This window comes from Apium graveolens, chromosome 5 (genome assembly GCF_009905375.1).
Source record: "Apium graveolens cultivar Ventura chromosome 5, ASM990537v1, whole genome shotgun sequence".
NCBI classification, from domain to species: Eukaryota; Viridiplantae; Streptophyta; class Magnoliopsida; order Apiales; family Apiaceae; genus Apium; species Apium graveolens.
Genome location: NC_133651.1, coordinates 24,770,281 through 24,787,704, shown reverse-complemented (window position 1 = coordinate 24,787,704; position 17,424 = coordinate 24,770,281). Strand labels below are relative to the sequence as shown.

The 17,424-nt window shown below is 31.2% G+C and overlaps 1 protein-coding gene across 1 annotated transcript; it reads left to right on the top strand.

The window, feature by feature from the left end:
* The first annotated feature begins 4,679 nt into the window (after positions 1-4,679).
* Positions 4,680-6,751, top strand: LOC141723689 (transcription factor bHLH162-like). Its single transcript, XM_074525550.1, has 3 exons — positions 4,680-4,890; positions 5,743-6,096; positions 6,309-6,751. Exons 1-3 carry the CDS (start codon positions 4,732-4,734, stop codon positions 6,408-6,410), a joined length of 615 nt encoding a protein of 204 aa, XP_074381651.1. The 5' UTR covers positions 4,680-4,731; the 3' UTR covers positions 6,411-6,751.
* The last annotated feature ends 10,673 nt before the right edge of the window (positions 6,752-17,424 follow it).

Here is a 17,424-nt window from a genome sequence, read left to right as displayed (position 1 = left end):
TCAGTGAAGAACTAATGGACAGTCCCTTCTCAGGTATGATTACCTATCATGCTGTGCAAACTACCTCCAATGTGTGAATTGTGGACACGGGAGCAACGGACCATATGACTCCAGATTTTAAGCTGCTTAGTAATGTGAAAGTAGCTGCATCGAATTTGACCGTGAATCTTCCAACTGGTGATAAAGCTGTGGTCTCACATGTTGGAGATGTATACCTTGAAAATGGCCTTCAGCTGCGTAATGTTCTTTATGTTCCTGTCTTTACTCATAACCTGCTTTCTATTCATAAGCTGTCAAATGACAATGGATGCTATGCTGTTTTCTCACCATCCGCATGTAAAATTGTTGACACCAAATTTGGTAATGTAAGAAGCACAGGAACAGTATTGAATGGACTATATTATTTGTCAACCCCAACGTCTGAAAAGTCTTCTGTCAATCTGGGAAACCAATGTTTGAGTATGCTTGCTCCTTTTCTAAGTGAACAATACGCCTTGTGGCACAATCGTCTGGGTCACGCACCTGTCTCCAAACTGAAGTTCATAGAGTGTGTAAAACACTGCATTCATGTTTCAGACCAAGTCTGTTTGACTTGTCCCATGGCAAAATTCACGAAGTTGCCTTTCTCCTTGAGTGAATCTCGAGCAGCTAAAGCGTTTGATCTTGTTTATACGGATATATGGGGTCCCTACAAGATGAGCACAAGAAAGAAATTCACTTACTTTCTTACAATTGTGGACGACTATACAAGAATGACATGGATTTATTTGCTGCAATACAAATCAGATTTTCTGAAGATACTGGAACTCTTCAACAATTATGTTCGCAATCAATTCAAATCATGTATCAAAGTGCTGAGGTCGGATAATGCTCGTGAGTTTGATGATGGGGAATGCAGAAAATTCTTTCAAGCACAAGGAATAGTGTATCAAACATCATGCAATTATAGGCCACAGCAGAATGCACGTGCTGAGAGGAAGCACCGACATATACTTGAAGTTGCTCGAGCACTGATGTTTCAGTCAGGCCCTCCTCTCTCATTCTGGGGAGAATATGTCCTCACAGCAGCATACATAATTAACAGGTTACCTTCTGTCGTTCTCAATAATAAATGCCCATATGAGTTGTTATATGATGAACATGTTGATTACAATCAATTGAAAGCATTTGGTTGTCTAGCCTTTGCAATAAACCCTGCACACTCCACAGACAAATTCAAACCTAGGGGAGTCCCTTGTGTCTTTGTGGGATACTCACCTACTCAAAAGGGCTTTCGTTTACTTGATATTAAAACCATGCAAATGTTTGTTTCTCGTGATGTGTCATTCAATGAGACTATTTTTCCTTTAAACAAGAATACACTGAAACCATATATGAAGCCTTTACCAGCTGAAATGCCTCATCAACAAATAACTGTGCATATTGATGATGACTTTTCTGATCTGTCTTTGTCTAATAACACACATCCCACCCAAACTTCTATTGATACTTCACCTGCTCAATCTACTAATGATGTGACTGAACATTCTGCTTTACCCAACAGTCCCCAACCTACTCCTTCTCCTGTTCAAACCCCACCTCCACCCAGAAAATCCTCTAGACAACACAAACCTCCTGTGTGGATGCAATCTTATGTTGCTCGGCCTTTTCCTAAACCATCATCCAACTGTATAACTGTTACCACACAACCTACCTCACCTAATTTTTCTTGCTTTCTTGCTGCCTTAACATCACACAAAGGCCCAGTGCTCTTTAAGTATACTGTGCAAGACATAAATTGGGTCAATGCTATGAATCATGAACTGGCTGCACTTGAAGCTAATGATACGTGGAATATAACTACATTGCCACCAGATAAAAAGGCAATTGGGTGCAAGTGGTTGTATAAAACTAAATTCACACCAGAAGGGGCTGTTGAACGTTACAAATCCAGACTTGTTATTTTGGGATGCAAACAGACTTATGGGGTTGACTATCAACATACCTTCGCTCCTGTTGCTAAAATGACCACGGTCAGAGCCTTGCTTGCAGTAGCAGCATTACAAGATATATATGTGCAGCAAATGGATGTAATGAACGCATTTCTGCATGGAGAGCTTCATGAGACTGTTTACATGAAACTCCCTCAAGGTTATAGTGGAATTGGTAGCAGAATCGCTCTCAACCAGGGGGAGCTACCTGCATAAACCTTACACTTGGTGTGTAAACTCAAGAAGTCTTTGTATGGTCTTCGTCAAGCCCCAAGAAATTGGTTTGACAAACTCTCAACTACTCTAAAAACTCTGAACTTTGTGCAGTCACTAGCTGATTATAGTCTGTTTACTCTGACAAAGGACACCTCCATAACTCTGGTTCTCGTCTACGTTGATGATTTGCTTCTTTCTGGAAACAACTTACAAAAAATCAACCGTCTAAAACTGATGTTGTCAACCACTTTTAAGATGAAAGACCTGGGGGATGTGAGTTACTTTCTAGGTTTGGATATCACTCGCTCAACTGCTGAATTTTTTATATCTCAAAAGAAATATGATACAGATTTAATTGAAGAGTTTGGTCTATCCTCAGTTACTTCCCTCAAGCTTCCAATGGATATTCATCTCAGACTTAAGGCTGATAGTGGTATATTTCTTCACGATCCTCATCCTTATCAGAGGTTACTTGGTAAGCTCATATACCTCACGATTACGCGTCCTGATATTACGTTCTCTGTGCATATATTGACACAATTCATGCAACATCCTACCTGTGACCATATGGATGCTGCAATTAAGCTTCTAAGATATATAAACTCAAACCCTGGACAGGGTATCCTTATGGCTTCCTCATCTGCTGCTACACTTACAGGATTCTGTGATAGCGATTGGGCCACATGTCCAATATCCAGATGTTCCACTACTGGCTTCTGTGTTTTACTTGGTTGTTCGCCCATTTCTTGGAAGACCAAGAAACAATCTGTGGTTGCTCGTTCGACTGCAGAAGCTGAATATCGCTCTATGGCCCTTGCCTCATGCGAAATAACATGGCTATCTGCTCTTCTTCAGGATATGGGACTTAAAAACTTGCCTCCTGCTCTGCTCTACTGTGACAATCAGGCTGCACTCGCCATGGCAGCTAATCCGGTCCTTCACGAACGAACTAAACATGTGGAAGTAGATTGCCACTACATTCGTGATAAAGTCAACTCTGGTGTTATCGTTCCAAGACATGTTCCAACCCATGCTCAGGTGGCTGACATATTTACTAAAGCTCTGTCAACAAAGCAACATTATTATCTTCTTGCCAAGCTTGGAGCTGCAGCAAAGCTCCCCTCCCAGCTTGAGGGGGAGTAATGAGATCATGTGTCTACTCTCGCAAGTTTCTGCTTTATTTCAATAAGTCACAGAACATTGTTATGTGTGATACATGTCATGTAGTGAGTCATTTATGCAGGAGGATAATTTTGTCTTAGCAAGATAGAATCTTTTATGTTATGGTACTATATAGTCTGGAGGACAAAATTGTAAGGACTAGCTTTTCACATTATTTTTTTATGAGATTTGTAAATCAATTTTATCATCTATCACTTCAGTGCTCTTGACTCACTTAGTTGTCAAAACCCTAAAAGTATCAAAAATCAATAGAATAAAAGGAGCAGTCACGAATATGTATATATATATATATAAAGATACTAAACTGTTCCATTGTAGGTGGGACTTTAATTGAACTGGATTGTACGGTTAACTATGCTTAACCTGTTAACCATGTTCATTACTTAAAGGGGCATATAATAATAGCAGAAAGTCTCGGTGTTAGTGTAACCTTCGAAATTTAGCCATCACCAGGATAGACAGCTAAGGTAACATATTAATGTATATATATTTTCTAATCGGGTTGGGTAGGTTCGGTTAAAAAAAATCGAAACCCATATCCAACCCATTTAAATCGGGTTCATCGTTTTTCAATCCAATTATATTCGGTTTAAAAAATTTCAGTTTGGATCAGATGAAATAGTGTCTGTTTGGATCGAGTTGGTCGGTTTAACCCGGACCGTGTACACCATTGCCCCACTCCCTCAACTTAATTATGATAAATATTCGATCATTTCAAAAATTTAAAATAGTAAAGAAAGGCTTCAACAATATATTAGATTATTCAACAACATTCTCGTGTGAAATTTGAAACCCATTTCTAAAAATAATATGATATCTTTAAATATTTTTGTGGTTGAAATAAAACTTACAATAAGAAATGATGTAGGAGAGCGTTTGAAAATTTACTTTTCATTTTAAATGAGTAATTTTAAATGACAGGATTTGAGTTATAAATTTAAATTTATATGTTTATACTAATATTTGAATGTTCTCGATTTTAAATAAAATACAAATCCAAATTTTCAAACAATATTAAATCCAGAATTTTAAATGAAATCCAGTTTCGACCAAATAAATGAGTTGATTTGAAATTGACCTAATTGTGAAAACTGGTAGTCTTCACGTGACAATGTCTATGTAGTAAAGACTAAAGAGAAAAGATTTGGAAGGTACTTGATCTGTTGTGAAAGAGAAATGATTCATCAAGCTTACATGGACCACTTGAGAGGTGAGACCCACGCAGCTGAGAAGGTTCATAACACTTTCTAATTATCACACACTGTGTAGTTATACTAACTAACTCTATATAAAGTAGCACATCAACAGTTCCAGACTATTAGATACTCAACACACTTTGTATGGTTATATAAATAACAAGGAAATGATGCGACAAATGATGAACATGAGTGCAGCATCATCGCCAGGTTCAGGAAATAAACTAGATCGAAAGACGGTGGAGAGGAATCGAAGAATACACATGAAAGGACTCTGTCTTCGCCTCACTTCTCTTGTCCCTCCTCACCACTTCAATCCCTCTAGGGTACATTCACTCTTTCCTTTAATCTCTGCTCTTTACATCAGGATTTTATATCAATAAATCTTCTACTTGAACTTGATATATCCTGGTATATCAATTATCCCCGTATTCGGTTATTATAATGCGATGCACAACTGATGTTCTTAATTACTTTCTCATTCCTTTAAATGCCATATAATTTCCAAATCTTTATGGTATAATCAAGTAGAATAGTAGAATAGGTCATTAGCTGTTAAGATTTGGTATACCAGACGTCTAACTTTTATGCACTACAACTTTTTATGTAAAAATTGATTATAACACAATTAGCTGGATAACGATAGCAATAAAAGTTTGAAGATTTTTAATCTTTGTGTAAAGGCCTATATAACGGACCAGAGGGAGTACCGTGCTTTTGCATGTATAAACGGAGAACTCAGAAGGCAATATTGATGTCAATTAATATTTAAAAATGTAATCAATCCATTAAGAACTCGCATAAAAAACTGAAAAGTCTTCTAAAAAAGCCCAGATATTTTTTCTGCACATTGACGTTTCAAACAACAAATTAAGGGGCAGTGTACGCAGTGTGGTTTTGAGCTGGCATCTCACTTTCAGTCTGTAATGTTGTCAACAATGGTCCTTTGCGGGGGAAACTGCACCTTTATTTCCAGTCCACGTGCCCAATTTCCCAAGTGATAAAGTTTGGCCCTGCCATATGAAATTTATTTCACCTTGTTGCCATGCAAAAGCCACAATTCACAAATAGCATTATATGCTAATAGTACGTAAAGTATCTGGCTATTAGAATGTTGTCGAATAATACTACTGAGAAAGAACAAATTAATAAAATAACTCCTGTTAATTATGGTGCAGGATTCGTTATCACAACAAGCTCAGCTGGACCAAACAGCAGCTTACATTAAGGAACTAAAAGAGAGAATCGGTGAACTGAAGGCGAAGAAGGAATTTCTAGATCTAATGAACATCGATATTATTGGCGGTAACAGCACTTCCATGCCTATCCCTGTATCTGCATCCTTCAGAGTTCCGGTGGTTGAATTAAGAGAATTGGGTTCAAGTAACATAGAAGTAGTTGTTGTCAGTGGCTTAGATAAGAACTTCAGGCTATGCGACGTAATAAGAGTTCTTCACGAAGAAGGAACAGATGTAATCAGCACCAATATTTCTCGGGTTGGGGACAGAGTTTTCCACACACTCCATGCTCAGGTTGATGATTAAAATCTGTTCACACACACACACACACACACTCACAGATTTGAACACTAAGACTGTTAGAATAGTAAAATATAAAGATCAAGTTGAGCCTTACTCTAACACCTTGACATTTCAGAGCGACTGATTGTTTAACAAAAATCTTTATTTATTTAAATAACTTAATTATAGCTTGTTAATTTTTTTTCCAATGATGGTTTTTGCAGGTAAAAGTGTGCAGAGTCGGTGTGGATACCACAAGGATTTGGCAGAGATTACAAGAATTGATGTCCTTTCCATATCTGTGTGAAGATGCGCAGTTTTATTGATTAGAACACGATGTTGACGATGATGATGAAGTGGAGCTTGCTAGCTAGTTAAGCTCTTGATTCTGAAAACAATTAGTATCCTGTGCTTAACATATGAACAGTGTACAATTAGTATCTACAATTAGTGTGAAGCTGAGCATGAACAGTGTACAATGCTACCGTTCTTGTTCAAAATCTTTTACCTTAAAATGTTCCTGCCTTCTGGCGGTAATATATGATATTGCATGTACCGCTGGATTTAAATTTCCCTTTTGGAAGAAAATATCTCCATTGGTCGAAAGTTATTTGAAATTTTTTTTTGGTGTAATCAAATAAAAGTGATCAACAATAAAATATTTTAACTTCTGTAGTAATAATTTTACTAAATGTTGGTGTAAGTGATTTATATATGTACACTAAATGGCTAGTTGTTATTCTACACTAATTTTTAAAAAAGTGCATAAAATTTGGGATTCTAAAAAAAGTCCCATCTTTTATTTTCGTGTTTTAATAAAATGGTTTCCATTAACTATTTATTTTCTCTATTTTTTAATATATGATATTTAATTTTTTGACACACATGTTTAAGAGGTTTGATCATATAGTTAAAATAATATTTTTTAAAAATTTCTTTTTGTTAATAAAAGTTCTAATCTCATTTTTTTATTCAAAAAAAAATTCTTAAAAATAATAATTCTAACTATGTGGTCAACCCTCCTAAATATGTGTGTCAAAAAATCTAACATTATATAGTAAAAAATAGAGGGAATATTTTATAAAAATAAATAATATAATTGTCCTCGTAACTTACACTGATTTCAGAAAAATAACCGACTATTTTATGAATGTGAAAGTTTTATTATTTTTTGGAAATAGGTGTAATATACGAAAGAGAAACAAAATTGAAACGAACCATGACATAATCTAATATCAACTTGTATATTATACTAGTTTATAACTCATTTATATATTCTCCGTCACTAAAAATATTTTGTATTTGTGTTGAACACATTGCTCAGTACATACTTTTAATTGTTAATATTTTTAATTTTATATTAATATTAAATATAAAAATTTCATTTTATTGAAGATTCTACAAATATGAATCAAATAAGATTTTTGAACTTATAGATTAAACATAAATTAGTAGTCAATCGTTTATCATAAATAATATAAAAAATCAATTGGGAAATGTAATATGTGACGAAGGGTGTATAATATTTGATTGTTTATAATATTAATATAACACCATGTCATGGTCTCGAGTAATTAATATTTTTAACATGATATCGATGACCTAAGTTTGACTCAATGCAAATCTAATATTTCTCTCTTAATTTATTGAAAAGATATTTTTAATTTGTTTCTTAACATGATATCATAACTCAGTTTTGCGGGAGAATTGAGTTCGATTCTCTACCACCTCCAACAATTTTACAGTTTATTATGTGCACGAAAAATAAATTATTGTCGCAAAAATATAGGCTTGTGATTCACTTTTCAATCCATAAAATAATTTTCGAGTAATCTAGGACCTTAATCTAACAAATTGAAACTATAGTTTGTAGATATTTTTTTATTAAAATGAGTATTTAGGGCTTTTTTGAAAAATATCCAAGTCTAAAAATATTTTTCAAGAATGCTGTCATTTTTAAAAAAAAGTGCAAAAACACTTTTTAATTTGCAAAAATAGTATTTTTCAAAATAAATTGCAAAAATACGGTTTTTTGGCAACTAGAATCAACTGCATGTAACTTTTGACGAGTTTCTGCAACTAGATGCAACCTCAAATCAACCAAAAAAAACTTTATTCAACTAGTTGCATATGGTTGATTTTGATTGATTCCGTATTTTTGCAAAAAAAAATAGAAGATAGTAAAATTGCAAAAAAAGTTAGAAAAGTTAGTATTTTTGGTAAATTCTATATTTATAATAATTAGATATGTTAAAACAAGTAAATAATTTTCTAAACTAATAAGGACGGTTAAAATAAGTTAAAACATAAACCTACTTAAGTAGTTAGGGTTTTTAAAGAATAAATAAGTCTTAGAGATGTATTTTAACCAGTGTTGTAAAGATTGGAAGTCCGGAACGATCGGTCGAGTTACCGATTTAGCATTAGTTAAAAATGAGGGATTAATTGGAGTAAAAATCGGATATAATATAATATTATATTATATTTAGTATATTATTATGATTATATTAGTAATTTATTAACAAATATATATTTATTATATCATAATTTTTATACTTATTCATATTTAAATTAATATAATATTTTAATTTTAATAAATAATTATATATACTCCAATAAAGAAAAATTCGTAAGAATTAATTAGATTTCAAAAATTGAATCAGTCGGATGCTTTGTAGGGAATTAATCGGGAACTAATCGGTTGAATCAGAGATTTTTACAACACCGATTTTAACCAGAATAGTTATTTTTTTCTTAATTGGAATGGCCATTAAAAAAAGTTTAAAGTAAATAGGTAAGTTACCTAATTGAAGTATTAATTTTTAGATTTTATAAAACCAAAAAAGAGTTAGACACATATTTTTTTAGAATGGATTTTTATAATTGCACATGTCAAAATGGGTTAATAACTTTTTATAATAATTAAAATTTCTCATATCAGTTTTAAAATTGATAGACTCGTAGACGGTATAAGTGAAGAAGTTTTTAAATAAATAGACATGTAGAACGATATAAGAAAATAGACTTCAATCTTCTAAAATATACGACGCACATACACGGACGATTTTAATAGTTCTTAGATCCGTCTCATAAACCCATCCAAATAAATAGGTATTAGATATGTTCTTTAATTAAAACTAGGAATTTTTTGTCCGCGTTACGCGCTCCATATTTCTTCAATTTTGAATTTTTTTCTCGAAATTTGTAATTTTTATAACATTAACGGTTATCTTCTAGTTTTATTTAATTTATTTATTACAGTCATTTAGGTTCCGTTTATTTTGAAATATAAAATTGATATTATAGTTTAACGTTAAATCTCAGTATTTTAATTTAGTTTTATTTCTCTCACATTTTAACCAATTAAAAGTCTTTTAACTCATATTTTAACATTTCTCTTTTACGTTTTTAGTAGTCAATATTTTAATAATTTGTACAACAAAACTGAGTAAATATTTTTTTTAATTAAATACTTTTTAAAAAAATCTAGTAAATATTACATAACATAAATAGTACACCATGAGGATTCTTTAAAGTATGAGAATATTTTTATCAATCTTGTTCCTGCTTAAACTTTGCATTAGATTGGTACACAGCATGTGAATAGATTTGGCATATAGAAAAACTTGGTTGATTTTTATTACTGTCTAAACATTACTAATCAGATATTTCAATTTTGTATAGCATTATAGAATGGTGTCTACTTCAATAATGAAAGTTGACAGTGGATTATATTTATATATTGAGATTAAAAAAATCTATTAAAGTTAATTTTCGCATATATGTTTTTCTACATATATTGCTTAAACATGTGAACTCGAAATCATTTTTTGTCAATTACTCCTCTAACTGTATTTCTGTATATAAATTTCAAATATAAAAAATTAGTTCAATATTACTCGGCGTCGCCTTACGGGTCGCAGTTTAAAATTTGGAAAATTAAAAAAAATGTAAATACTTAATATGAGTTATTTTAAAACCGTTGAATTGAAAACTACAATGTTACATTTCTATATATATTGCTTAAACATATGAATTTGAAATTAATTTGTGTCAATTACTCTCTAACTGTATTTCTATATATATAACTTAAATATAAAAAAATTAGTTATATATTACTCGGCATCGTCTTACGACGACACCTCGTAGTTTAAAATTTGGAAAATTAAAAAACGAAAGTACTCAATATAAGTTATTTTAAAACAGTTGAATTGAAAACTATAATGTTACATTTCTACATATATTGGTTACACATGTGAATTTAAAATCAATTTTTGAAAATTATTCTCTAACTGTATTACTATATATATAACTTAAATATAAAAAAATAGTGCAATATTACTCGGCGTCGCCTTACGGCGACCCCTCGTAGTTTAAAATTTTGAAAATTAAAAGATATAAATACTAATATAAGTTATTTTAAAACTGTTGAATTGAAAACCATAATATTTTACCTGAATACATATACAAAACATATAAATTAGTGCATTAAAACAAAAGTCATTATTCTGCTAAAGGAAATTTTTTATTCAAAAGTATTTTAATATTATTGCGACGCCTCGTCGTTTAAACATTATACAATTAAAATATTTTTTTATCCATATCAATGCTTTATAATTTGCAAAATGATTCTCCAGTTTTCTAAAAGATTTGTTGGAAGTCTCTTGAACAATAGATGTCATGGAAATCACAAATTGATTCCAAATAGCTAATGGCAAGATTGCAAGCATATGTGTGTTCTGCAAATGTTATTAAAAAAGTTAACTAAAAACATAGATATGAAACAATATACTATTCATATTCACATCCTGATTCTAATCCTAATGCTGAATTTGTCATAATATTCTATGTGAATTGTAATCATGGAGAATATAATTGAGAGTTAAGATTGTAATAACATCCTCATTCTAATCCTGATACTGACAAACCCTGATTCATATCTTGTTTGATTCATATCTTGTTGCATAAGAAATCAGGATTTCTCAGCATCAAAATTAGAATCAGGATGTTAATATGTACAGTATGCTCTAATAGATGTGAGAAATGGGATTGTTCGCTCGAACCTTCAATGTCCAAGCTACTTGAGTAACATCCAGAGCGGACAAATGTTGATGGTCGTCCATATCTGTATGCAAGAAGAGGAGAAGCTTAATAAATTACTATGAAACTTCAATGTATATTTGACAAAATAAAAAATGTGTACCTCTATTACCTTCTTTTGATGTTTGAGTATAGGTTGAGAGCCCAGAAAACTTGTTTCATGAATATTGTGACTAACACGGTAAGAAATGTAACTTGTATTTGAGGGTGATGAAAGTGATATAGGTATAAAAATGCGCACATCGATAGCATAATCACCCGGATAGAAAGCATATACATTAGTTCCCCTTAAAAAAATTAAATTCTGGAATATTTATAAGATATGTTGTATTTAAACTTGCCACTAATAATGTCAAAATAAAAAGAAATAGAAGAATAAGTAATAAAAAAATAATGTAGTATGTGTATCAGTGATACCACATTTTTTTACTCCCCTATGTTTGAGCAGTGTGTGATGATTATCAAGTTGTTTTGATTACCACTTTCTTGTTGTGAGTCAAAATCCCCTTCAACATGCTTAAAACCGATATCATGTTTAAACTTTTCATATAAATCTAAGATTACCCGTGCATGGAACATCATACACAAAATAATATTGACGAAATTGCAACAATAACCAAATATTTACATAAACAGATGCAGTAATGCACTTGTTTTAGATATTACCCTTATAACCTACTTTAGTTAGATTATAAAGGGAGATGAGAGCTCTAACAAAAAATATGACGTTATCAAATGCTAATCAGGTTTGAAAACGACATAGATGACATATAAGTAATATAAGGATGGTTGCAATACCCGTCGACACAAATTTTGATTTTTCAACGTTTTAATATTACTTATAGTCACCTTAAAGTGACACTTTCAATTTTAAACATTATAAAATGAATTCTTAAAAAAAAAGATAATAAAATTAAAATATTCAAAATAACAACTAAATTTTGATATAAAATTTAGTTCAATATTACCCCCCATCACGTTAGGCGACACCTCACACTTTAAACTTTGAAAAAAAATATAAATACTCTATATAAGTTATTTTAAAATATGTTAATTGACAACTTATACTTGATGTATACAATTTACAAAAGCAAACATTAGTACATTAAAATTATTTTCTAACGGAATTTTTCTATAAAAAATTCATTTTAATATTACTGATATCCACCTTAACACCTCCTATTTTAATTATTATATAATTAATTATTGAAAAATATATTATAAAATTAAAATATTTTTTTCCTCGACATAGTTTGTTGTAAAAAATTTAAAATTATATAATATATAACAATGATTTTGAAATGCAGATAAATATGATTTTTTGAAAATATAAACCGTGTATGCATATATTTTGAAATGCATAAAAATATCATATAAATATCACACTATCTCTTTTTTAAATTTTTGGAGATTTTCATTAATTCAGTCAATATTTGATATTTTAATATCAAAAGATAATTGACCTCAAAATCAATATTACATAAGGTTACATAATTTATCCAAACTTTTCATAATTTAATATTGCACTTTTATCTATCCAATATTGTTTTATACATAATTTGAATGAATTTAATATTTTTATTAGTTAAATACAATAAAAAGTAGTCATATAAACTAAATTTATTATTTATATACTATGATACTATTTAATTTGATTTTTTCAATATAAAAAGTATTCATATAAACTAAATTTATTTTTTCAAGTTTACATGGCAGTTCAAATTTTAAATCACCCTAAATACTAACTAAGCTCAAAAATACTTGTGAAAAACAATATTAGGACAAAAAAATAGAACATTTGCTATTATTGCATAAGTAATTTTTTTTACATTGCTAAAAATCACAATGTTCCGGCTTTGTTCTCCTCTGCATTGCGCTGCACAACAGTCTCTGTTCTGAAAGAATATTTACCTCGGAAATGCACCGCTTTCATAAATAATTTAAGCTCATTGATAAGCTTGATATGAATATCATATTAAAGGAAAACAATCTGGTGAAGTGCATATGATGAATTTTAATCATGTGACCGGGACTACATATATGAAAGGGTCTATCTACAGAATGCATCCGGCTGCTCCTGATGTCATATGTATTCGACCCACCTAGGGAAAAAAGTTAAGATTCTGGGATCAATAACAATGGCTTTCAACCTTATATTTACCACATATTGCTGGTTGTTATCCCTCAAGGAGGAACAACAGAAAAGCTTCCTGGCACAATTACTTTGTAAATGTTTTCAATAGTTAAAGATGCATGTGACAAAAACTGATAACCCAATTTCTCAAAGTAACCTACATGTTGAACAAAACATCTCCCGCAACGACTATAGAATGGATGAGGCCTTCCTGACACCCTTGCAAGATTGTGCACACTGCCTCGGTCACATTTCCCATTTAAATTTATTTTTGTGCACGAATTTTAAAAAAAAATCACAGTGAACACTTCATATTTATACTGATAAATACTTCAATAAAATGATTAAAAGATTTCATTACTTGGTTTACTTCAAAAAAGATGTAGTTTGTGATTATTTTGTTAATAACACATTAATTATAGAAAGTGGTCAAAAATTTCATTTTAAATGTAAACTTTGAAAAAAATATGTAATTACAATTAATAATTTAATCATTTTATAATAACCGAAAATGTATCTCTCTTGTTCAATGTTATATTTTTAATATTACTGAATACATACATGTGCTTTTCAAATTTTTTCATCAAAACTACTTTAAAATTTTATTAGTATTAATTGAAACTTTAACAAATCTATATATAAAATTACAGACTTTGTAATTTTTCAAACTTAGAATGGAGCCCAGATATTAAATTGAAAATTTCTGAAACTATTGTAATGATAAAATAAAACTAAACTTAGAAAATGTATGGATAAAAGCACGGGGACAACAACAAATTACATAACAAATACAACAATAATTTTTATAACATAGCTAAAAAATAATCCACCATGATCCAGTTTTATTCTCCATGTTCTGCACTGCAGTGCCTAGTGCCCAGAGGTTGAAACTTTGTTATGCAAGATTAATTTTGTCCTGACTATATCTATTCTCTTTTTTCCTTTCATTTTCATATTCTTAACGGCTTAACCTATGTTAGGCTTAGCCAGGCTGAGCTCCTTCCACACTGGCAATACACTCCTTTCATAAGTAATTCAAGCTCATTCCAAAAATCACTTCTTTGTGAGGTTAACATATCCTTCTTGGATTTATAGGCCGTAAGGTATAAATAGTTGCCATCAAGCAAGCCCATTGGTAAGCTTGACATGAATATCACAGTTAAGTACAAAATTAGAAGCACGGATCAGAAAAATAATCAAATATTCTGGTTGGATATGGAGAAAGAACAGGTTATTGAGGTACATAATTATATCTAACATTTTTTTATAAGTGATTTGGTATATTAAAATAACTTATATAAAAATCATGGTTAAGTTGTCTGGAACTCTATTATCAATGTTATGAATACAAAGGGAATCATAAAATATATTGGAAGAGGATGAGATCAGGAAAGCAATTGGAAAAAAATGTAATGTTAAAAGAATCCTTGACCGGAACTAAAGATTCAATATGGTTAAAACAAAGGAACTTATACAACGAATAATGTGATCGATTCATGGTGAGTTATGTACGATGTTTAGTCTCTAAACTTTAATCTTGTTTACAAATGAGATATATCATCCAAATTAGGTATTGGAACTTGGATGAGCTGAAAGCCGCATATATTACAGGCTTTAGTACTTCACCATGATTCACTTTTATCAAGTCATGTGCAACAGTAGAGCTCGCGAGGAGATGTTGCACACTAATTCATTTGGCATAAAGACAAAACCAAAAGTTTGAAGGGAGAGGCCGGCTCCTAATGAGAACAATCTTGCAAAGAAACAACCCCCCCTACCGAGTCCTCGTTGAATATATGAAATAATAAATTATGCAAGATTTCAATTTTTTGGTAAGCGGGCTCCTAATGTTTTTGTTGCTAATGGCGATTGTGCTGATGTAGAGACAAAGATGTGTCCCATCTGTGATTAGAATTGAAACTTTGCCTCATAAATTATCCACAACTGCATTAAGATGAAAGAAGATAATTGGAATCCTAACTGCATATATTAACATCTTATTTTTCAAGGGATATTCAATTACTATAAAAAGATTTAAAAATTTGATATTTTATCGTATGAAGCATGTTATATACACTTGAACATGGACAATCACCTCTTTACTGGCATATATAATTCAATTGACTTCCAAAATCTCTCTTTAAATATGCTCCACAGTTCACGTAATTCTGAAAAATCAGTAAATCTTGCAACTGCAAACATTAAATATAATACAATATCTCTGCAATCCTCAGGTCATTACTTTTTCTAGCAATTCCTTGTGATCGAGTTACTTCAAATTTAATATGACAGACTGTTAGGTCCCAATTTGTTTGTAGAAGGGGGGGTTGAATGCAAACAATACCGTTTAATCGAATAAAATGCGGAATAAAAAGGTGAAACAAAATTCAAGTTAAATAAAACTTTTATTAAACTTGAAAGGTGTTACAACAACGTTATCAGTTACAAGGGATTAATCTCAAATCAATTATTACAAATCTAGAATAAATTAGACATGAACTTTTTCTATTTTTGCAATGAAAAGATCAAATGCTATATGCGATTTGAGATTAAGTTCTAGGGATTTTAATCCGCTAGATTGTTATACAAGAACAAGATAAATAATTCTAGTGATTTGGATTTAACTTTACAATCTAGAATTTTGATCTTGAATAAAGCAGATGAAAAATGAAATAATTTGCTTTTGTTTCTGCTGTGTTCTTGACTTGTGTGTTCTGTTTGATTGAATAAATGAATGTTTTCTGCTTTCTGTTGCTTTAGTAAACAAAACAATCCAGTTGAATCAGCAAGACTTTCGGCAAGACAATCAAATGAACTGGCATGACAATCCATTTGAACTGGTAGGACTTTCGGTGAGACTATCCTTTTGAACTAGCAAGACAATCCCAATAGCTAGCAAGACAATCAGAATGAACTAGCAAGACTTTCGGTATGACTATCAATTGTCATACCGATTGTCATAGTAGTTCAAATCATATTGTCTTACTGAATTATTAAGAGATTTTAATCTAATAACAATTCTGAAAATCCTTAATATTAATTCTGAATTAATTAATCAATTAATTCAATTAATCAATAAATTAATCTTTGCAGATATAATTTATTTTCTTAATTAAATTATTTGACTTAATTAATTAATAGTACTAATCTTGAGCATCAACCATTCTTCTGAAAATCTTCTGAAAATTACTGTCAATTATGAATCAATTCCACCACTTCAATGTTGACACTCGATGTACTGTCTGGTTCATGAGTGACTAACTTCCGTGACGTTTCTTCAAGCCTTGACCTTGATACTCTTGATTTTCTTCAGATTAAATCCTTGTAATTAATTGATACCTTGACGAGATCTCTGTCACTTGATTAAATCCACAATCTTGATTTATATCACTGAGGCTTGATCAATTTCTTGAGCTTCTTCCAGTGAATTAAGTCTTCAAGTCTGTAGATGAATAATGTTTCTTAACCCTTTGACAGACGTTACTCTGTGAGATCTCTCTGACGATAGATCCACTATTTACTTATTACATTCTTATTTGAGTTGAGTTAAATCCTCGAATAAACAAATAGGCTATGACATATGCCTTTCAATCTCCCCCTATTTGCTTGTTAGACAATAACAACAAATACCTAGAGGATAACTCAACTAACAAATAAGAAAAAGATATAAACAGTAATGCAAAGTAAATAGCAGAAAAGTTCTGGATTATATTTAACATTTTCCAGATTCCAAAAGAAATTTACAAGTGAATACAAGATAGATGTTCCTCTAGCCTGAACATATAACTACATTAGTCTATCTTGATTCATAAAGCTCTAATCATATTACATTGAGTTTTGAGCTAATTGACTTCAGTTGTCTTCTCTTCTGACTTCACCTTCTTCTAAATCTTGAAGCAACTCCTTGTCAAAGACACGATCCTTTTCTGAAGTGAAGCTTGCTGGTCTGACTGGTTGAACTCCAACTGACTTTAGCTTATTCTTGAACTGATTGTACCTTTTAATATTCTTTTCACAATAAGCTTGAATCAAATCAGCAGCTTGAGTCTTCAACATGGATGAGTATCCAGCAGTTCTTAAATGATGTTCCATCCAGACCAGATGCT